General features: G+C 33.8%; 2 protein-coding genes across 2 annotated transcripts; one reads left to right on the top strand and one right to left on the bottom strand.

The window, feature by feature from the left end:
* Positions 1–11,446: 11,446 nt before the first annotated feature.
* On the top strand, positions 11,447–13,980 carry LOC131634757 (receptor-like cytosolic serine/threonine-protein kinase RBK2). The gene is made up of 8 exons (XM_058905382.1): positions 11,447–11,644; positions 11,736–11,815; positions 11,898–12,251; positions 12,540–12,797; positions 12,909–13,066; positions 13,142–13,221; positions 13,311–13,593; positions 13,729–13,980. Exons 1-8 carry the CDS (start codon positions 11,610–11,612, stop codon positions 13,903–13,905), a joined length of 1,425 nt encoding a protein of 474 aa, XP_058761365.1. The 5' UTR covers positions 11,447–11,609; the 3' UTR covers positions 13,906–13,980.
* Positions 13,981–14,077: 97 nt separating this feature from the next.
* On the bottom strand, positions 14,078–19,286 carry LOC131634758 (long-chain-alcohol oxidase FAO1-like). The gene is made up of 3 exons (XM_058905384.1): positions 18,906–19,286; positions 16,013–16,285; positions 14,078–15,935 (listed from the first exon to the last, which is right to left on the bottom strand). Exons 1-3 carry the CDS (start codon positions 19,131–19,133, stop codon positions 14,199–14,201), a joined length of 2,238 nt encoding a protein of 745 aa, XP_058761367.1. The 5' UTR covers positions 19,134–19,286; the 3' UTR covers positions 14,078–14,198.
* Positions 19,287–24,088: the final 4,802 nt, after the last annotated feature.

The raw sequence follows: 24,088 nt of genomic DNA, 5'->3' as shown, positions 1-24,088 counted from the left end.
TCCCTCTTGAAACTCAAGTGTCTTCCTCCTCTTATCATAATAACTCTTTTGACGAATCTGAGACGCTTTCATCTTCTCCTGAATCATCTTAATCTTCTCCGTAGTCTGTTGTACAATTTCTGGTCCAATCACAGCACTCTCACCAGCTTCGTACCAACACAATGGAGTTCTACATCTCCTACCATACAATGCCTCAAACGGAGCCATACCTATACTCGAATGAAAACTGTTGTTGTAGGTAAATTCAATCAAAGGCAGATAACTATCCCAAGCACCTCATTTTTCTAACACACAAGCACGTAACAAATCTTCTAACGACTGAATTGTCCTCTCAGTCTGTGCATCCGTCTGCGGATGATAAGCAGAACTCAGTCTCAGCTTAGTACCTAAAGCCTTCTGCAAACCTTCCCAGAACTTAGACGTAAATCTCGGATCTCTGTCTGACACGATACTCGAAGGAATACCATGTAGACTAACTATCTTCTCAATATACAATTGAGCCAGCTTTTCCATCGGATAGTCCATTCTTACCGGTATGAAATGTGCAGACTTCGTCAATCTGTCCACCACGACCCAGATAGCTTCACAATTCTTAACAGTTCTCGGCAAACCCGAAACAAAATCCATTGATATGCTATCCCATTTCCACTCAGGAATAAACATTGGTTGCATAAATCCAGATGGCTTCTGATGTTCAACCTTTGACTTCTGACAAGTCAAACACGAATACACAAACTCAGCAATTTCTTTCTTCATTCCAGGCCACCAAAATAGCTTTCTCAAATCATGATACATCTTGGTAGCACCTGGATGAATACTTAATCCACTACGGTGTCCTTCTTCTAAAATATTTCTTCGGAGTTCAGCAACATCCGGAACACAAACTCTGTTTCCAAACCTCAGTATACCATTCTCGTCAACTCTGAATTCACCGCTCTTGCCTTGGTTAATCAAAGTCAACTTGTCGACTAATTCGACATCAGCCTTCTGGCCCTCTCTGATCTCTTCAAGAATACTACTGGTCAGCTTCAACATTCCCAACTTAACACTAGTAGGAGTACCTTCACATACCAAACTCAAGTCTCTGAATTGTTCAATCAAATCCAATTCCTTCACCATTAGCATAGACATATGCAAAGTCTTCCTACTTAAAGCATCTGCAACTACGTTTGCCTTACCCGGATGGTAATTCAAACTAAAATCATAGTCTTTAAGGAATTCTAACCACCTTCTCTGCCTCATATTCAGTTCCTTCTGGTCAAAGAGATATTTCAGACTCTTATGATCACTGAACACTTCAAATCGCGACCCATACAAATAATGTCGCCACAACTTCAAGACAAAAACCACCGCTGCCAACTCCAAATCATGAGTCGGATAATTCCTTTCATGCACTTTGAGTTGTCTCAACGCGTACGCGACCACTTGTTGGTTCTGCATCAATACACCACCTAAACCCATCAGCGAAGCATCACAATAAACCACAAATGATTCTGTCGGATTCGGCAAAATCAAAATAGGAGCACTAGTCAACCTCTTCTTCAGCTCTTGGAATCCTTCCTCGCACTTTACATCCCAAATAAAAGCCTGACCCTTTCTGGTTAATTTAGTTAACGGCAATGCTAACTTTGAAAATCCTTCAATGAACTTCCTGTAATAACCTGCAAGACCAAGAAAACTACGAATCTCTGACACCGATTTCGGAGCTTCCCACTGAGATACAACCTCTATCTTAGTAGGATCGACAGCAATACCATTCTTTGAAATTACATGTCCAAGAAAACTGACCTCTTCTAACCAAAATTCACACTTCGACAGTTTGGCAAAAAGTTGCTTCTCTTTTAACAACTCCAACACAATTCTGAGATGTTCTGCATGTTCTTCCTCACTCTTAGAATATATTAGGATATCATCTATAAACACCACCACGAACTTATCGAGATAAGGATGAAATATCCTATTCATATACTCCATAAATACACCAGGTGCGTTAGTAACTCCAAACGGCATTACCGAATACTCGTAATGTCCATACCTTGTCCTGAAAGCGGTCTTCTGAATATCATCATCTTTCACACGAATCTGGTGATACCCAGACCTCAGATCAATCTTACTAAACACACATGCTCCAACCAACTGATCCATCAAATCATCAATCCTCGGCAAGGGATATCGATTCTTGATAGTAACCTTGTTCAATTGTCTGTAATCCACACACAGCCTCATTGAACCCTCTTTCTTCTTCACTAGTAACACAGGTGCACCCCACGGAGAAACGCTAGGACGAATGAACTTCTTCTCAAGTAATTCTTCCAACTGCTTCTTCAGTTCTATCAGCTCAGACGGTGACATACGGTATGGTGCCATTGACACTGGACTAGTTCCCGGAATTAAATGAATAGAAAACTCCACTTCTCTTTCCGGTGGTAATTCATTCACTTCTTCCGGAAAAACTTCTGGGAATTCACACACCACAGGTAATTCGCTACTCGCCACTTTTTCTTTCACATTCATCAATGCGAACAACATAAACACTGTTGCACCATCCTTGATAGCTTCACCCACTTGTCTAGCCGTCATCTCCAGATCATCAGAATGAACTTCTTCAGGAAAGATTACTGTCTTCGAAAAACAGTTGATGTGAACACGGTTAAATTCTAACCAGTTCATCCCCAGGATTACATCGAGTTGTTTCAACGGAAGGCACACTAAGTCCATCCCGAATTCCCTACCAAAAATATCAACCGGACAATTCAAGCATGCGGACGAAGTAGTTACTGACCCCGACGCTGGAGTATCAATAACCATACTTCCATTTATTTTAGATATTTCCAAATTCAACCTCTCAGCACAATCCAAAGAAATAAAAGAATGAGTTGCTCCAGTATCAATAATCGCAACTAAAGGTGTGCCATGAATAAAACACGTACCTTTAATTAGTCTATCCTCCGGAGTGGTTTCCGATCTAGACAAAGCAAAGACCTTCCCTCCAGCTTGGTTCTTCTTCGGTTTAGGACACTGTGGGCTAATGTGACCCTCCTCACCACAATTGTAACAAGTCACAATCTTCTTCTTACAATCAGCGGCAACATGACCCACTTCGTCACACTTGAAGCACTTCTTCTGATTCAGCTTGCACTCATTCCTACGGTGCCCGATCTCACCACAGTTATAGCACCTGACAAAAGCACTGGAGTCTCCCCCACTAGGCTTCTTCCAACCACCAGTCTTTGGATTACCTCTACCATATGGCTTACCCTTATCCATAGGCTTCTTCCCTTTCCTGTCAACTAACTCGCGAGAGTGAGATGACTTCAGCTTGAGATTATCTTCCTCGAAGATCCTACTACAGTCCACCAAGTCTACGAATCTCCGGATTCTCTGATATCTGATACCCTGCTTAATCTCATCGCGGAGACCGTTCTCGAACTTGACGCATTTCGAGAATTCACTAGCTTCATCATTGTTGTAGTGGACGTAGTACTTTGCCAACTCAACGAACTTCGAAGCGTACTCTAGTACTGTCATGCTACCTTGAACTAGTTCCAGAAATTCAATTTCCTTCCGACCTCTTATGTCTTCAGGAAAGTACCTTCTCAAAAACTCTCTCTTGAACAAAACCCAAGAGATAGCCACACCATCAGCTTCCAGTTCAGTCCTGGTAGTTATCCACCAGTCGTCAGCTTCTTCAGACAACATGTGAGTACCATACCTCACCTTCAGATCCTCAGCACAATCGATGACTCTGAAGATTCTCTCGATCTCCTTAAGCCACTTCTGAGCACCTTCAGGATCATGCGTGCCCTTGAACAATGGAGGATTGTTCCTCTGAAAACTGTTCAGCTGCCTGTCAGCACCAATCGCAGCTCCATTGGCATTTCCTCCCAGCACACCAGCAATCATGCACAGAGCCTCAGCGATAGCATCATCGTTTCTTCCTCCTCTTCCAGCCATTGTTCTGCTTAAATCACAACCAATTTAATCAGAACAGAAGTATCGGCAGTTAACTCTTACTAGTCGCATACACAGGAAAGCAAAACTGACACTAAGACTCTGGTCATAACGACCGACTATGCTCTGATACCACTATTGTAACACCCCTTACTAACCCCGCGGCAATTTAAAACAATTATTCAGAGTACATGAAATAAGGGTGCCACAATTCATAATAAATAAACATCATTCAGTCATGTCATGCATTCACTGAGGTAATCATCATAAATTAAAACGTTTCATGTTAACACAATGGAATTTATCAAAACGGACTAAGTTTAACATCTTCAAAACTGATCCTTCAAAACATCAAAACATAACTAGAGTCATAATCATAAACTCTAAACAATCGCGTCCCCAGTGTTACAACTATCAGAGCATGACACCTGACGCTACTAAAACACTGACTCATGAGCTAATCCTCACCGAGTCGAACAGCCGCTATCCTCAATCTGAAAATGACAACATGTAAGGGTGAGTCTCATCATAATTAACAAATGTTATAAGGTTATAAAGTAATAACACATCACAGTTGCATCATTCACCCAATTGTTTCATAAACAGACATTCACAACAAGTCAAACCAAAACCAATACATCATTAACATTTACAACACTGGAATACATCCAATCATGTTATAAATTATGCATATGTATGAACTGACACTATGCATGTGGTACCAACATCATCAAATGGGGATAACCCATGACCGGTCCAACATCGTCCAAGATACGGCCCTGCCAGCACAGATTCCACACGATGGGAATCATGCCCTTCACTGATCCAACACACCCTTATGGATACAGTATCATCAATGAACATGAATGAATGCAACATATACAACATACTTCTACTATCATCATCATCAATCATCAACATCATCATCATCATTCAAGTATGTTCATATATATTAACATCATTCAATCATAATTCCATAATCATCATATACAAAACATACACGTATTTGCATCAATCATCATACTCAATAAGAATAGCATACATGTATTTTCATCATTCTAAAAACAGACCAATCATCATCATATAGATTATCCTACAAGGTCCGTTTAGCTCAAAACGGCGCATCAAACGGACCAACGGTTAAAAAGTTATGCATCTTTGAACTTTTAAAAAAAATATCTCAAAACACCAACAGCACGCGGCGCCATCACCAGTTCGCGGCGCGAACTGAGCGTCCCAAAAATTCATTGGCTCTCTGCCAAGCTGTTCGCGGCGCAAACATCTACACGCGGCGCGAAACGAGAAAAAGTTACGCCTTCGCGGCGCGAACACAGGTACGCGGCGCGACCTGAGCGTATCACAACTTCCTGGCATTCTGCCCACCTGTTCGCGGCGCAAACCCTTTGCACGCGGCGCGAACCGGCGATTTCAGAAACCCCAACCTGCAGAAAACAGCATTCTACACATTCCAAACACACCCAATTCATACCAGTACGAACCTAGAGAAATAGAATGCACAAACAGCACAAAATACGTCTCATAATAAACCAATTACACATCAATTGAGACCATAACAACGCAGACATCATAGATTCAAACATAGAGATCAAACATCATACAATTGACTCAATCCCTAAACCTATCATATGACTCAATCGACCCGAATTCCACATCTATTCAGTATTATCAACCCCTAACCCGATAATAGATGATAATCAGATAAGTCCCCCCTTACCTTAGACAAATTTCTTGATTCTTGGTCTCTCCCTCTACCGTTCTCCTTCACGTTCCTCGTTCCTCAGACTTCTGTTCTTTCACGTTCTTTCTTCCTTCCCAATTCCAACTATTTTATGAAAATAATAATAATATTAGTAAAGGGCCTTCCTATATCACACCCCCCTTTTTACTATTTCTCACATGGCCCAAATGCCATAAACCATTATTTATTTATTATTTTCACAAAATCCTTAATAATTCTAATTATTAATTCAATATTCTTGATTAAATTAATATTAAAATTATACGGGCGTTACAATAAGCTCCCAATAGTTGCCTTTTTATTTGAGGCAATAACAAGGCATAAGCCTTCAACAATGCCAATTCAGGCCAACAACAGGGCATAAGCCCTCAACGAGATATGTATGAAATATGGACACCCAATCAACACAAACTAACAACACCAGGCATCAGCCTTCAACTCATTGCCATTAGGCTATCAACTTGTTCAACAACACGCAATTATAATTTCATCTCTTATAGTTAATAATCACAATGGTCAACATAATCTTATCACAACATTTTATGTCCAAATTATAAATTTTATAATCTTCCTATATCGGCTTAAGTCCTACTAATCAAGAGATTTCAGAAAGGTATTCCTATTATTCAAGAATCGGGAGAAAACGTCACAAAACGGGAAATTCTGCGCACTAACGTAACCATACGCGTACAACTAGGCCATACGCGTATACCCCCTCGCCCATACGCGTATCATACGCGTATCACCAGAATCATATTTGCACTAAAACTCTCCCATATGCGTATCACATCCTCATACGCGTATGACCTCTCTTCCATACGCGTACCATACGCATTCCACCAGAAGATTGCACTATGATGGGACAGGGCTGCGTACCATACGCGTATAGCCCCCTGGGTTTGTCCCTCATACGCGTATGGCCCCAACCCATACGCGTATCATACGCAAACTGACAGAAAATTTGTCTTTCCAAGTCTGCACTCGCACTAGTTCGTTCTCACTCGTTTTCATCACTTCCAGTCTGCGATTTCAGATCCAAAACATCATATTTTCACCTATTAACTCACACCTTTCATCTAGATTCATTAACCTGTTATGCTACATCAATTTTACATGATAATAACTCAATTCCTACTCATCAAATTGGACAGTTATACATTCAGATTCAGTTCCTCTTATGAACATAACAACAACTCATCCAACATCCAAATCTATATCATAATTCATCAATTCAAACCAGAATTTTCGTCCAAAAATCACACAACATTATCAGTCAAGAAGAATTACATACAATGCAAGCCAATTCATACATCAAGGAAGAAATCAAACTCATCAATCATAAAACCTAAAGAGGGGAAGGAACCCTCACTACCCTCTCATGTTGTAATCACCATTTAAAGAACCCAATCTCCCCCCTTACCTTAGAATTGAGCTTTGATCCTTTAACAATGGTGGAAGTCTTCATTCTCTCTAGCCCTAGTCTCTTTCTCTGTTTCTACGTTCTTCACAACTTTGCCAAAAGAATTATTCCTTCTAATTTTTCTTTATTTTATTAATCTCTTACTAATGCTTAATTCTGCTAATGGGCTTACTACACACCCTCCCAATTACTAATCACCTACTTGGCCCAAATAATTAATTAACCATTTTACTACACTATAGTTAATTACTAAACTAATATAATAATAATTAAAATAACAGTTTAAGCACCAAATACACCAAATAACTGCGTAATAAAATAAATATCGAAAACGGGGCATTACATGTTGCACCTATTGCCCCACCTACAACTAACCTATCTTGATTATTTACCATTTCATGCATCTCATAACATGCCATTTTCATTTTGATGATTATTATTATATTGGATATTGTCTGACGATATTCTGTGTAGTTGACATTACACATTTTGATTATTTTACTTAATGGAAGTTTTTAACCACGTTTTTTAAGTATATGATATTTCTCTTTGCTATCTCCCTTGTCTTGATTATTCTATGAAATTGCATTATTTGTGGTAGTTGGTATCATATGCGATTTTTATGGTGCTTTAGTTCGCTAGTGTGACATTTCTATTTTTGGATTTTATGTTATCATGGATTTAGTTGTCTGTGTGATTTTGTTCTTTTCTCTTTTTGATATTTGTCAAAGGGGGGGGGGGGGGGGAAGTTATCGAGATATTATTGATATTCACGCGTAATAAATGCTTAATGCAGGGGGAGCATGAGAGCTCAAGCAACATGTTGTACAATCTTCAGTTATGCGTTATGCGTTATGCGTTAAGTTCACCATATTCAATTTCAAATTTCAAATAAGCTCAAATCAATTGATCAACAATAATATCTTCAAATTTGCCAATCATAAAAAAATGGGAGGCTGAAATTGCAAGTTTTTTAGTTTTGATGTTTTTGTCAATTTGCGTGTATGTGTTATTGATTATTCGAGTATTTGTAATTTGTTTGTTACTTCATTATTCGCGTGTTTGTGATTCATTCACATTTTAATTGTATTATGTTTGCTTCAGATATTTAGCATTGTACCCTAAGTCCCATCATTATTAAATAAATTAGAATGTCGGTACATGATATTGTGTAATCTTTTTGAGCCTTGCAAGTTGGTTTTTTGTTGTTTCATCAGGTGTTGCTTAAATCACAAGTTATAACACCTAAATCAAGGTGATAAATTGTTTGATTTGAATCATGTATATTGTGTGGCTCAAATCATGCAAGTTGTGAAAATTGGATTTTTGCCACAGTGTGATTTGATTCGAATCATAAGTTGAACTTGACCCGAATCACAACACATTGTGACTCAAATCATGATTTTCCCTTGACTCGAAGATATATTACAACTAAGCCTGGGAAAGAGAGATGAAAAGGATGAGGCTGATAAATGAAGAAGCATATCTCCATATGATACATGATGAAGACACTTCCAAGATTTTGGAGTAGATCTTATTTTAAGGGAACTAATAAATGTGATGTTGTATGTCATTTTGAATTGCTGTCATTTTGTGTCATGGATATGAATGTCATTTTGAACAAGTTTATGTTAATGACAATCATGTGTTATGTTGACATTCTGTTAATTACAAGTTGATTTGTTAATGCATAATTGAACAATTGAACAATGTTAAAATGAACGATTGAACTGATAAAATTAAACCGATATAATTGAACAATGTTACAACAATCAACTGAAGATAACAGAAGCATTTCAATACAACTTAAACATTCAAAAAACCAGAATTTAAACATTTCAACATGAACAAAACCAGAACTTAAACATTTCAATACAACTTGAACATTTCAATTCATCATGAACAAAACCATAATTGATGCACCTAAATAACAAACATCATCCAACATTTTTTCAACTTCAAAATCTTGTTCATCTCCTTCCTTGATTCTTCATTTGTCAACTTAACTTTTTCAATCTCCATTGTTGTATCATCCAATTTCTTTGATAATTTTCCACTATAGACATTATAACTTGCCATTTGTCATCTTGAGCTTCCTCATAAAACCATTAAAAAAATCCACACCCAGGTTGCCTTGTCCCCTGCATTTTACAATGGATTACTTAAATTGTAACATTGGAGATAAAAAGCTTGTACATATCACAAACATACCTTAAAATGAGAACAACCCCAAAAAAAATTTTCATAGCTCTTTGTCATTGAAGACATACGAAGAATAGTCGTGTCTCCACAGTGACAACTCGGTTTCCATGGAAGATTCGAGCTCGTGAACACACTGGAGTTCATACTTTCTTGGCTTATATGTTTCATGGGGGACGAAGCATAACCTGATTTCATGGAGGATGAACCCTAGTCTTCAATTTTTGGAAATCAAAATCAACTTAACCCTAGGTAGTGGATACGAACGCAGAAGACGATATTGTTGAAATAGATAAGGGAAAAAGAAGGAGACAAGCCATGTCATCTGCCACGTCTGCAGACCCAAGCGTCTGTTTGCAGAAAAAATAGACGGAAAGGACCTACGTGCTCCGTTTTTAAGACTTAAGGGATTGATTTGAACTTTTTAAAACTTAAGGAACCATAATGGACCCAGAGGCAAAGTTAAGGGATGACAATGGTACTTTCCCTTATATAATTCAACTCAATTGATATTTGCGTATAATATCTATATATTGGATCGTGAGTTTGAATCTTCATTAGCAATGATAAACACGCATGCCTGCTCCGTTTAAGTCTGCTCTGCAAAAACTTGCGTAAAACGGGACGAGGCGGACATTGTTGAGGATCCAAGCCTAAAACTTTGACCCACCTCGTACTAAAAGTGAGGGTGGGGAAGACTCACGGATAATGTATTTTGTTGGCCTAAAAATATATATAAAAAACAGGGCGGGACTGGGCGGACACATTAGAATGTGCGAGCCTAAATCTTTGTTCCACCCACTCTAAAGAGCAGGAAAAACGGAAATGCCCAACAGGGCGTACACGTTTTCCGCCCCTAATCATCACCATCATCCACAACCAAGTTAACTTATTTCGAAGAACAAACAAGTTCAACTGATATACCATTAAGGTTGGATTCAATCTACACAAAGTCGATCAAACTTATCCCGATATATATATATATATATATATATATATATATATATATATATATATATATATATATATATATATATATATATATATATATATATATATATATATATATATATATATATATAAATGAAAACTATACACAATTAACATAAGTTTTATAAAGTTAACCAATATTAAGATTTGGATTAGAATCGAAATTTATATAAACTAATTTGAATGAACTTAAATATCAGTCTACTTGTTGGATTTGTAAAATAATTGTATAATAATAATAATAATAATAATAATATTATTATTAGGGTTAAATATGTTTTTAGTCCTATAAATATGCGACCTTGCATTTTTAGTCCCTATAAAATTTTCTTTCAATGAATGGTCCTTCTAAGAATTTTATGCATGCAATTTGAGTCCCTACTATTTTCTAAAATTTTAAAAACTGATTAATTACCTTTTAATTTTTAAATTTTTGAATAATTTTTTTTTATATATGTTTAGAATACTGTAAAATATTTATGAGTAGAGATCCACTCCATTTCCTAAAAAGAAATGGAGGGTCCATTACTATAGTTTTATGCGTAATTTACAGTATTTCTAAAACATGTGACATACATTTATTATTTATTTAACTTTATGCACCCAAAACTATAGTAATGGACCTCCATTTCTTTTTAGGAAATGGAGTGGATCTCTACTCAATATTTATCTACCAAGTTTTAGAATTTTTTAAAATGTAAAGAATTAAATATGAATTTTTCAAATTTCAAAAAATAATTATAAAAGTAATGAAAATCTCGACTTAGAAATTAAATTTTGAGTTTTTATTTTTCAGGAACTTTTTAAAACTTTATGAACATGTCTGAAAAATAATCATTTTAAAATACACATTGGTTTGACAGCAGAGACTGAAATTACATGCATACAAATTTTAGAAGAACCATTCATTGAAGGAAAATTGTATAGGTACTAAAAATGCATGGTCACATATTTATTTATAGGGATTAAAAACGTATTTAACCCTTATTATTATTATTATTATTATTATTATTATTATTATTATTATTATTATTATTATTGTAAAATTCTAAAATTGAGAAGTTAACTTGAGAGGCACGCATGACTCAAAACATATAATCCAAAACAAACCCAACGGTCAAGAGCACAACTCGCTATAATTCTTGTATTGCCGCCAAGTTTCTCTACCAATTCATCATCCTCATTCAACATGCAGCAAAATCAATCAATGTCAACTTTCTGCAACTATGAATCCCATCACTTCAATTTCTAATTCATAGAAACTTGTAACAAAATAAACAAAAAGCTTTCATGGCGAATAATAAGGTTGATGCTCACGAACTATGGTATGCATGCTTTTTTTTGTTCTAGAAAATTCACAATTTTATTTTCTGTGTACACTTTCAAATATCTTAAGATTATGTGCATTAATTGTAGGAAAAAAACCCTCGAAAATGCGTTAAATCCTAAGCCACAGACACTTGGAACTCTCCTTGGTTGTTCTGCTTCTGCTCAAGGTTCTTAATTTCTAACTGCATTTATACTTTTCATATACTTTTTGTATTTTATGTGTTTGTGATTATCATTTTATGAAAATAGACTTGAGAAATATGGACCTTGAGAAAGATAAAGAAGACGAGGCGTCTCCAAGAGGGGTGTTAGAGGCCTGTGTTAGAGGCTTTGAGGATGGTGCGTCGCCTGAATCAGAAACGAGTTGTTCGGATTCGAGGGCAAGGTCGCATTGGGGAAAGTTTTTTAAATTGTGGAAGAAAAAATCAGTTAAACACCTACCTTCTATCCCTCCTTTACCTATAAATGTGCCAAAGTTACCAAAGTGGAAAAGCAAAAGCTCTAGGGAAAGTTATGTTAAGAGTAACATATGCAAATTCAGGTCTTCTTGGGTGACTTTCAGCCTCTCTGACCTCAGAAGTGCCACCAATGATTTCAGCCAAGGTATAGAATATTCTGCGCAATTCATTCTTGTTTATCATCGTAACGATTGCTTTATTAAGAATATGATCAATTTGGTTGTGTATTGATCAAGGCCGTCTTTAAAGGCGTGCAAGGCAGGTTACCCACATGACCCAAAGTTTATCACGCATAAAACCTCATAAAATATTTGTCATGGTTAAATATAGTCTCTATTTGTTTTGTCATGTTCAAATTGTGGCTAACTTATACAAGGTCTCTAAAAACTCGAGGCGGCTCTGGTATTGACTCAATTGTTCCTTTAACTTGTAGAAAATTTGATTGGAAGAGGTGGTTTTTCTGAGGTTTACAAGGGATCTCTACAAAACGGAAGACTAATAGCGGTGAAGAAAATGACTACAGGCAGCACAGATGAGAAGACAGCTGGCTTTCTATCTGAGTTAGGAATTATTGCTCATGTTGATCATCCTAATACTGCAAAGCTTGTTGGATGTTGCATAGAGGGAGAAATGCACATTGTCTTTGAATTGTCTACACTAGGAAGTTTAGGATCCGTTCTTCATGGTTCTGGTGAGTCTCACACTCACGCGCTGCGCATCAACCACTTGCATTAGACTTTGGTGGTCGATGTCCTTTAAACTTAAAATGTATTTATTGTTTATTTCTCTTGGTGTATTGCAGGTTCGAATAAAGCTAAATTAGATTGGAGTAAAAGGTATAAAGTTGCTCTTGGAATAGCGGACGGTCTTCTCTATCTGCATGAGAATTGCGAAAGGCGGATAATTCATAGAGATATTAAGGCAGAGAATATTTTGCTCACAGAGAATTTTGAGCCACAGGTTTTTATTAAACTTCACAGAGAATCTTTCTTTTTCGTCACGCGCCTTTATTAATAAGTATTTTGTTTTATCTAGATTTGTGATTTTGGGCTTGCAAAGTGGTTACCAGAGCAATTGACTCACCATAATGTATCCACATTTGAAGGCACATTTGGGTATGCAAACCAGAAACTACTAATTAATGACAGTGTTTTGAAGGTTTGCGCGATATAATATATATTCGACTCATTACTTAAATTGTCAGGTATTTTGCACCTGAATATTGCATGCATGGCGTAGTGGATGAGAAAACTGATGTATATTCTTTTGGTGTTCTACTTTTGGAGATCATAACGGGGCGTAAGGCAGTGGTTCATATGCAGAGTCTTGTGACATGGGCAAAACCTTTGCTTGATGCTAATAACATCAAGGACGTCGTTGATCCTTCACTTGGAGATAACTACGATAAAGGACAAATAGGATGCGTCGGTTTGACTGCATCAATGTGTGTTGAACAATCTCCTATCTTACGCCCTCGCATGAATCAGGCAAATGAATTGCGACACTTTCTCGTATTTATTAATTACATATTTAGTCATTAGAAACTCACACACAGAATCGTAAGAGTCAGGGTTCGAACCCTATGTGATGAAAGATGATCGTTTGTTTGATGGGTGGTGCAGGTTGTAACATTGCTTAGAGGGCAAGACTCAGTCCTAAATGCAAAAGCAAACAACACAAGAAGGACTATCCAAAGAACATATTCAGAAGAGTTACTTGATGTACAAGAATACAACTCTACGAAATATCTAAGCGATCTCAATAGGCATAAGCAAATTGCATTGGGTTTTGAGTGTTAAGGACATCATATATAAAATCTATTATTTGTATATAGTTTCTAAAAAGATTTACATGGAAATGTGAATACTTGTATAGTTATGTTGGTAAGTTTTAGTTTTTTAGTTCCATCTGTAATATTCATCAAACTACCAGAACTGAGCACACAGTTCTTAATCTTTTAGTGTGAAAATGTAAAAGAAAAAATGTTTGCACCATTTGTTCCATAACTTTAGTCTCTAAGCAAAATATTCAATCATTATTACATTATAGGATGCTTTTTGCAGCAATCAACAACACTGTCTCCAAACAAACTCTATCTCATTTTCAAAATTTCTACAATTCTCTTGGCAACACAATAAGCAATAGACTGAATAGTTATCATAGGATTCACACCAATTGCAGTTGGAAACAAACTTGCATCACACACAAATAGTCCTTCAGCTTCCCAGCTTTGTCCATTTTCATCAACCGCACCATCCTTTTCAGTCATTCCCATCCTACAACTCCCCATCTGGTGAGCAGATGCATACATACTCCAACTTTCTTCAAATGACATTGGCCCTCCTGTCGCGTATATCGATTCCACAAAATTTTTCAATTCTTTATCATTACTTCCACTACAAACAATTCTCTCTCCGTTTCTGTGAGTACCTACTTCAACCGCTCCGGCCGCGATTAGAATCCTTAACGCCTGCTGCAGTCCTTGCTTCATGTTCTCTTTGTCGAATTCTTTGTCTAGCTCGTACTTTATCCTACCCTCGGTCCTAACTTCTCCACAACCTTTGTCTTGAATGATTGTGATCAAATGAACGGTTCTCGAATATCTTAGCATTCTTTCTTTAAAGTCGAATCCGGATTCCCAAGGAAACAAGGTAGAAAAATTTCCCGGTCCTAGTGCCGGAGTTTCAATTATAGCTTTTACCTTGGAGTCTTCTTTCGATAACACTTTGTGTACAGAAGTTATTATTCCTCCCTCATAGCTTTTCCCCTTGAGATCAGACACTGATTCGGGAAAATATCCCCACGTCAATAGCACCGGATGAAGGTGAAGGTTTCGGCCGATGTTCTTATTCTTTAGCCCACTCGATATCATTAAGGGTGGCGTGGAAATCGCTCCGCATGACGAAATTGTTGCTTTTGCCTCAACTTGAATTCTCCATGTGATATTTTCTGTCAAAACATTTGCCATAACTCCCAAGCATTTCTTTCTTCTCACATGTCCTTCTTTGTTATTCACCAAAATTAACTTTTCAGCTTTGCATCTTGTTAGTATTACCGCACCATGTTCCACGGCATCGACGAGCCATGTAACATCAGTCCCTTGTTTATCTCCTTTTCTACAGCCATAGTTACATGATCCACAGTAATGATGTTCTGACGAGTTTCTCGGCACATAATCAACTTGAAGACCAAGTTTGTTACAACCTTTTCGGAGAACTTGATTCTGTAGTCCTTCCTCGAGACAAGTATCGGTTACGCCGATCCTTTTACACACCATCTCCATAGCAGAAAAGTACTCATGGCTTGAAAAGAGTGGTAGATTATGATTCTCTGACCAATCTTTGAGAACATAATCTGGTGTTTTAATAGATGCAGACCAATTAATAGCAGAGCCTCCACCAACGGTCGAACCGGCTAGAATCGCTACGTTTCCGCCCCAAGTTGGAAAAGTTCCTCCTAATTCATAAAGCTCATTCATAGAAGGACCTTCTAGAGAAGAATAATCCCTTGGAGTGAAATAGTTACCCTTCTCAAGAACAAGTACCTTAAGGCCTGAACTTGCAAGAACAGCAGCTGCAACTCCTCCGCCGCAACCGGAACCGACGATTACCACATCACATTTCACTTTAAGGATGTTGTTTTTAGCATCTATTTCAATTTCAAGACCTTTATTAGAAAGAGATTGTGGCAGACTCGCATTATCTTCGTTTATCGCTTCCACTATACCCTTTTCAAGTGGTCTCTCTTTGTGAATATTGGTTGTGTTCTCATCATTGTCAACATGGTAACCGATAGCTTCCCATGCAAGGTTCTCACCATTCTCATCACACTGCATGCAAAAACAAGTAAAGTGAATATTCCATTACAAACATAAGTATAAATAAAACACAGAGAATGTTACATTACCTGAGAGAAGAAAACAATGGCACAAAGGATTTTGATGTAAAGAAATGCAAGTCTAACAGGTGTGAAGAAGCGATGCTTGAACCATTTTTGAAGAACCATTTCTCGATTTTGCAGAGAAATATTTGAGAAAGTGTTGATGAATGGCCATTTCTTAGTATGACAGAGAAATCCACACAGTAAGAAAGTGCCAAACCTTGTTGATAGCATCCATAGAATCACTCTAACGATTATAAATGCTTCTGGCAGTGCTCTTTCAACTAGCATCTCTGAAACCTATGCACATATTGTGACATAAAATCAGATTCTTCAAATATTTGGTTAGACCTCAAAAAATATTTATATATTACAAAGAAATCAGAGTGTTTGTTATATCTATTTTATATCTCTATTTATTTTTCATTTGTTTACAACTTCTTATATATAAAATTTAATAGTAATAATTTATTGTGAGATTTTGGATCATACTCTAGTATTTCGACAAGGATAACGGAGATTAAGCATGTTGTTCACATTTTGATGTCGAGTCCTGCATGCTGTGGTCGAAGTACGCTCAAGCATGTAGTAGTCGAAATGCTAGAATTGTTAGCATATCGAATTTGACCTGTTTGTTTAGTCCAATTGTTTAAGTTAGCTTGTAGTTTAAGTTAGTTTATTAGTTTATAAATAGAATAGTTCTCTTAGGAAATTGAGAGAGGTTAATTGTTGTTATTCACTTGTAATCTGTAAACTCTTGTTAAGAAAGTGAATAGTAAAAACAGTTATAACCAATATTGATCTTCTTCTCTCTTCTCTCACTTTTGTGAAAATCTAATAGGGTTTCTTGTGTTTGTTCAAGAAACACAATCTTTCTTATAGTGTTTGTACAACAAATTGGTGCAGTGAGCGTGGAAAAGAAGATGCCGCCAACAAAGTATGAGATTGAGAAATTCATCGGTGTGAATGATTTCGGTTTGTGGCGTTTGAAGATGCAAGCTCTATTGGTTCAGCAGGGTTTGCTAGAAGCGTTGAAGGGAGCCGCAACCATGGATGATTCGCTAACGGAGAAGGAGAAAACAACTGCGGTAGAGAAAGCCCACAACGCCGTCGTATTGAGTCTTGGTGATAAAGTGTTACAAGTAATAAAATTCTGTTAAATATGCACTTATGTGTTTTTTCTCCCTTTTCTTAATTGCTTTTTTTAATTAATTTTTCATTATTATTTGTTGGATTAAACTGAAGAGATGACTGAATATAACTAGGCAGGAGGGGATTCTATTCCTAAATTTATGGTGCCAACTACTAAAAAATAAAATAAGAGAACGAGTTTTGTGAATCGATTAAAATGGGAACTAAAATTGTAATTTAATTTTTTATTTTTGAAAAAGCGAAAATTAACCAAAATATTTAATAAATTAATTGCAATTTCATAGTTTAAAATAAAAGATTCTAGTATAAAAAAATATGCATTCATCTCATTTAGGAATAAAAGATTAAAGTAAATTATTTTGATACAAAAATTGCCAAAAGAAACACAAAACTAGCATTAGTTAATTTTGTTTTTCATACGGAAAAAAATCAAATAACAAAATTTAATACAACAAATATTTAGGTAAATTATTTAATGGCTATTAATTTAAAATTTTAGTTTTGCATTGATCATATGAACCTGTTTATTTTAGCTTTAAAAAGTGGATTTTTTTTAATGGATTTTTTAAAATTATTTTTTAAAATATTACAAATTTATTTATATTTCTTTTTTTATAATTGAAAGACTAATTTTGACATTGTATAACATAAACATACATTATGGAAGATCAAAACATAGTCGAAATTGCAATTTTTTCAACAAAATATTTTATTTAAAACCATTTGAAATTACTTTTTTTAATAAAATTTTCATTAAAATGATGAAATATCTAAAATATAATTTTAAAAATAACTATTCAAACTAAATTTTTATTTGAAACTTTTATGGAAAAAAATTTTGTAAATTTTTTTACACAAAATTATGTTACACTATAAAATATATTTTTTAAAAAAGCCAAAACAAACTGGCGCTATATATAATATAAATTTTGTTTGCCTTGAAACATGTAAAATTTTAAATCAAAAACTTAATTAAACATATAATTTTTTTAAAAAATAAACAATTGAAACAAATATTTAATAAAATACAATTTTATAGTTTAAAAATAGTGACTTCAGTAAATAATAATAATAATAACATATCCATACCATTTAAGAATAAAAAGATAAATTAATTTACCTACAAAATATTACCAAAATAAATGCCGAGCTAGCATTAATTGTAAATCAAATGTTGTTTAAATATTTTAGAAATCAAATTAACAAATATATATATATATATATATATATATATATATATATATATATATATATATATATATATATATATATATATATATATATATATATATATATTATGGATCTTAACTAAATTTTTTTTTTATTATTATATCAATGATGTGACATTCATGTATCCATCTTCACACAATATTATTATGTACTATCAACATTTAGTTGACTTGTCTTTTTCAAACTATTTTATCTTCAATAAGCTGTCTGTTCCACAGTTAAAAAAAAAAAAATCATACTACCAAACATCTAATTGAAGTTAAAACCTAATTGATTTCTTTGTTTTCAAACTCAGGAGATGCAGAATATATAGTGCATGACATCAAGTAGAGATGAAGATTGATAGGATTATTTCTTGATTGTATAAATGTGAATATGAAATGATTGATAAAAAAAATATAAGACTAGCTAGTATATGATAGATAAAATAAAACAATATAAAATATAAAAGAAAGTATAGTTAAAAAACTTACAATATTTAAAAAGAATGAATTAACACATGTTAATCATGACTCTAGAAAATTATAGAGTGATGTACCTCATGAGGGATTGAGAAATCAGAACCAGAAGCTTTCCAGAAGAATTTCATATTCTTGTTTGTTGGTTGAATTCCCTTTTTATTCAAAAATTCAGAATCAAGAGGAGGCAACACAGTTTCACATATACTTGCAAGTGATTCCATCTCAGCTGAAGATAGAGGATTTCTATATTTTTCTCTCCTTCTTCCACCTCTCAATAAAGGATGAAAATCTATGCCATTCTCCATTTTTCTCCTTCTATTAGTTAGTTAATTTGGCAATTGGATTGTTGTTCACTCATGTGTATATATAGAGTGCATGTTGCTTTTGTATTTATAATCAAAAACAGATGTGCAAACCAAACCATGAGTGCACATTATCTATAGGGTACACTTGGTTATGTTGGTTACAGATTTTTAAAGATTCAAAAGTGGTGAATTTATTTTGTCACTACATCTAAACTATAATTGATTTTCCTTTAAGTTATAATGTGGGGAAAAAAAAATTAATTTTGATTAAATTGATTATGTAAAATTGAGTCGGGTTATATTTGAATAATTTTTTAAAAATTAAGTTAAATAGTAAATTTCAATGTATACTTAATTCTACTCCCTTTGTATGATAATATAAGAAAAATGCACATTTTTTTAATCTCAAAATATAATTAAAAAAAACTGAAATACAAAAATCTTAATTCAAACGATAATATAAGAAAAATGCACATTTTTTTGTCTCAAAATATATTTTAAAAAAATCAACTGAAATACAAAAGTTTTAATTCAAACGATAATAAAAGAAAAATGCACATTTAATTGTAAATTGCATTTAATTTACTCTCATTTTCCTTTTCTCCATAATCAATCCAAATTGTTTTTATTTTACTTTTTCATAAAAAAATACAAAAGTCTTAATTCAAATGATTATGTTTTAATTTTTTAATAAATATGATTTTTTAGTTTTTATTTCATATATTGGGACGGAGGAGTACTTGATACTAAATAAATATGTCAAAAACAATTATACATATCTACAATTAATTATGGGTGATCCAAATATAAAATTAAAATCTAATTTTAATACTTAAATTAATATTTTAAAAATCGAATCAAACTGACTTGTTCAATCGGTTGGAACGTGAATCGAAGATGAATTCAATTAAGTCAACCTTTCAAAATCGCTAGTGGGTCAAAATCGTAGTAGAACAAGAAAAATTGGATTGAACCATCCAAAATTATTCGAACTTAAATTAGTCATTTTTTTATTTTTTTTAAAAAGTTTAATATGTAAATATCAAAACTTAACATACATTCTCCAATCACAAAAAAGAATGATGTGTTTTTATAACGAACATACAAATTTCTAAGTTTTGTCATTCTGTTATAGTTTTTCTTTCAACCATTTTCTCATGTGTTTGTCGTCGTTCAACTCAAATTTATTTTTTGTTGTTTAATTAAATGTATTGTATTGTTTATTTTTTGTATTCTGTCTTTTAATTTAGGTATTCTTAATTATTTGTATTATTTTAATTATTATGTTCTATTATTTTACTTTTGGTTTGAATTAGTTTAATTTATTTTATTGTAATTTTTTAATTTGTTCAAATTATTTTTAAATAAAAGTTGAAATAAAGTGTACAACTATGTTGTATTATTATATGTACTATCGATAATATTGTATTAAGTTTGTAATTGATTTTTGAAATATTTATTTTATTAAGTTGTGGATATATAATTATTAGTTTATTTATCAAAATTTAATTTATTAATTTATATTATTAACTTATTTATTAAACAGATCAACCATAGATTTAATCGGTTGAATCAAATTAAAATTTAAATTAAAATCTTTATCAGTTCGATTTTCGATCTGATTTTTAAAACATTGACTTAAACTAACCGTTCATCTTACCTTTTATAAAGAATAATCAAAATATATATTATTTTATATTTAATTTACTTTTAGTTAAATAATTTTATAAAAATAGTTTAATAAAAATCAATTTTAAGCATTGTTAATTTGTTATACCAAACGCGTATTTAATAGCCTTTATTATAGTTTTTAAGACAAAGGAATGGTCCCACCCACCATTATAAACAACAAAAACTTCTTTTGAAAAAAAAACGTAGTAGTTAGACTAAACATCTATTGACTTTTACGTTTCAACCACTTGTGTTTTTTCAATATTTCAATTTGGAGTTTTAATTTTTGATTTTTTTTTCCTTAGGCTGAATTTAGAGGGGTGAGGAGGAAAAAGTTTTCAATAATGAAATTTTAAAAAAATATAAAAAATATTTGATATTTTTTTTTGAAAAAATGATTTTATTTAGAAAGATAAAAAAGTCATTATCATTACTAAATTTTTAATTTTTAGAATATTATAATAATCTAAAAAATATTTGGAAAATTTATGTAAGTACTCCAAAATCCTCCTTAATACAATTTTTTGAGTCCCCATTTTATGGAGTTTTTGGTATTATGAATAAACTCAAACCCTCCTACCCAAAATCTTTTTATTCTTTTCATCCAATTCTTCCTTTTTTTTTCTAAGTCATCCCCTCCCTTCCCCTCCAAACTCACAAACAAAGCCTTAAGATCTGGTGCAGACTCAAATTTATTAGGTTAAAAGCTCACTTAAACACATACTGGTTAATAATAATGGTGCAGACCTAATTCAAATGTAAAACTTTAAGGTGTAAGTTTTTGGTTTAGAGTTCAACTCCTAGCAGCGGCATTTTTAGGGTTCAACTCCAGTGGAATTTTTTTAAATTTTTTTTAAATGTTGATATTAATATCAACAATTTAAAAAAAATGTAAAACTTTAAGTCAAATTTAATAAAATACATTTTTATTTTTAATTTGTATAAAATTCTTATTTATTATAAGGATCTTGCTAACTAGTGCCCTCATGACATTTTTTAAGAATACTAAATAAAGAAAATATTCTTTATAAAAGTCAATATTTTAATTTCCAATACATTTTCAATGCATTGAATACAAATATTTTAACAAAAACTTACCACTTTAATCACTTAAATAGTGTCCCAAGAGCACTGGTTAACATTTTCCTTATTATTATAATGGAATAAATTCATCTTTAAACTATTTTAAAAAGTTTATGTTTTTTAACATGCTAAAGAAAAAGAAGAAAAATAGAAACTATAATCGTACAAATAAATAAAGAACTTGTATCTTTAACTTTGTAGCATAATCTACATTTTGATCATCTCTATGGAACGTACAAATAACTTTCAAATAAAATATTTTTAATAATTTGGATCAACATCGCAAGTTTATGAAATATGTTTAATGTGGTCTTGATGAGATAGATATTGAGGGATGAGTCGATGTAACATGTCAAATCAATATTGCTCATACTTTTGTCTGGTGGGAGCACTTTATAGATGACGCAAAATTCCACGATGAATCCAGAGAAGGCACGTTGTTATAATGTTGCATATGGATATGAGTGTCGAGATATTATTGAGATTGATATAGTATTGAGATATTAGATATAATATCAAATATAATATAATCTAATAATATCAAATATAATCTAAGTTACGTAAACTCAAGCCCAACTAGGGTTGTATATAAATAGTTATGGTTTGTATAATTATTTGTATAATTCAAGTGAATAATATAATCCTTATTTCCTTATTACTCTCTCTTTCTCTCCTCACTAAAAGTATCTCACGCATTGACAAATTGTTATCCAGAGCTTCCGGTTACTATTCTTGATCATGTTTTCAAGAGCTTCACGTCAGTGGTCGTGTTTCCAGATAACGTAAATCTATCGCTGCAAAGATGAATGGTACTAATGGCATTCTAAATTCTCTTCCAATGCTTGACGACAAGAATAGGATTCGATGGAGAAAACATATGCAATCTCTGTTTGGCTTTCATGAAACCCTAGAAGTGGTTGTTAGAACAAGATTTGTTCTTATCAATTATCTTAGTTTTGATGATAACAATAATATGAATTTTGCTTAAGATAATATGGTACTCTAATCCAATGCAATTTCCCTTTCAGGAAATATATATAAAGAGTACGCATAATTCAGCGCTCAGAAGTTGTGTCTCAAATGGTTCAGCATGCAACATCAGAACATGGTCTGGCAAGACATCAGAAGATGGTCGAAGCAGAATCAGAACATGGGTCTATGAAAGCATCAGAAGAACATGAGATCAGAAGCACTGAAGATCAGAAGATGGTATCACGCAACAGAAGCACTTCAAGATCAGAAGATCAGAAGATGCTATGCACCAAGCTGTTTTGACTCTGATGATATTCAAACGTCGTATTCACAAACATCAGATCAGAAGGAAGTACAGGTGGCAGACTACGCTGACTGACAAAAGGAACGTTAAAGCTACTAAAGGCAACGTCAGTAGACACAGCGTGAACAAGGCTCGAGGTAGTTGACAAAAGCGTATAACATTAAATGCAATGCTGTACGGAACACGCAAAGCATTAAATGCACTCAACGGTCATCTTCTCAACGCCTATAATTATGAAGTTCTGATGAGAAGCAAGGTTAACGATTCTGCACCAAAACAACTCAAATTAACTTGCTGAAACTCTGTTCAAATTCAAAGCTCAGAATCTTCATCTTCATCAAAGCTCACTACATTGTTGTTGTAATATATTAGTGAGATTAAGCTTAAACGATTAAGAGAAATATCACAGTTGTGATTATCGCTTTTAAGAAGCATTTGTAATACTCTTAGAATTACATTAAGTTGTAAGGAACTAGAGTGATCGTGTTGATCAGAATACTCTAGGAAAGTCTTAGGAGTGAACTAAGCAGATTGTAACTAGAGTGATCGTGTTGATCAGTAGACTCTAGAAAAGTCTTAGAGGGTATCTAAGCAGTTGTTCCTGGAGTGATCAAGTTGTGATCAGAATACTCTAGAAGACTTAGTCGTGGACTAAGTGGAAAACCATTGTAATCCGTGCGATTAGTGGATTAAATCCTCAGGTTGAGGTAAATCATCTCTGCGGGGGTGGACTGGAGTAGCTTCGTTAACAGCGAACCAGGATAAAAATAATTGTGCAATTTATTTTTATCGTCCAAGATTTAAAGTCACACTTATTCAATCCCCCCCTTTCTAAGTGTTTTTCTATCCTTCAATTGGCATCAGAGCGCCGGTTCTAAGGTGCAAGCACTTAACCGTGTTTAGAAAAGATTCAGGAAGAGAAAAA

This window comes from Vicia villosa, unplaced genomic scaffold (genome assembly GCF_029867415.1).
Source record: "Vicia villosa cultivar HV-30 ecotype Madison, WI unplaced genomic scaffold, Vvil1.0 ctg.001344F_1_1, whole genome shotgun sequence".
NCBI lineage: Eukaryota > Viridiplantae > Streptophyta > Magnoliopsida > Fabales > Fabaceae > Vicia > Vicia villosa.
Note: the sequence above shows the minus strand (reverse complement) of the source record. Positions and strands in the feature narration are given on the sequence as shown.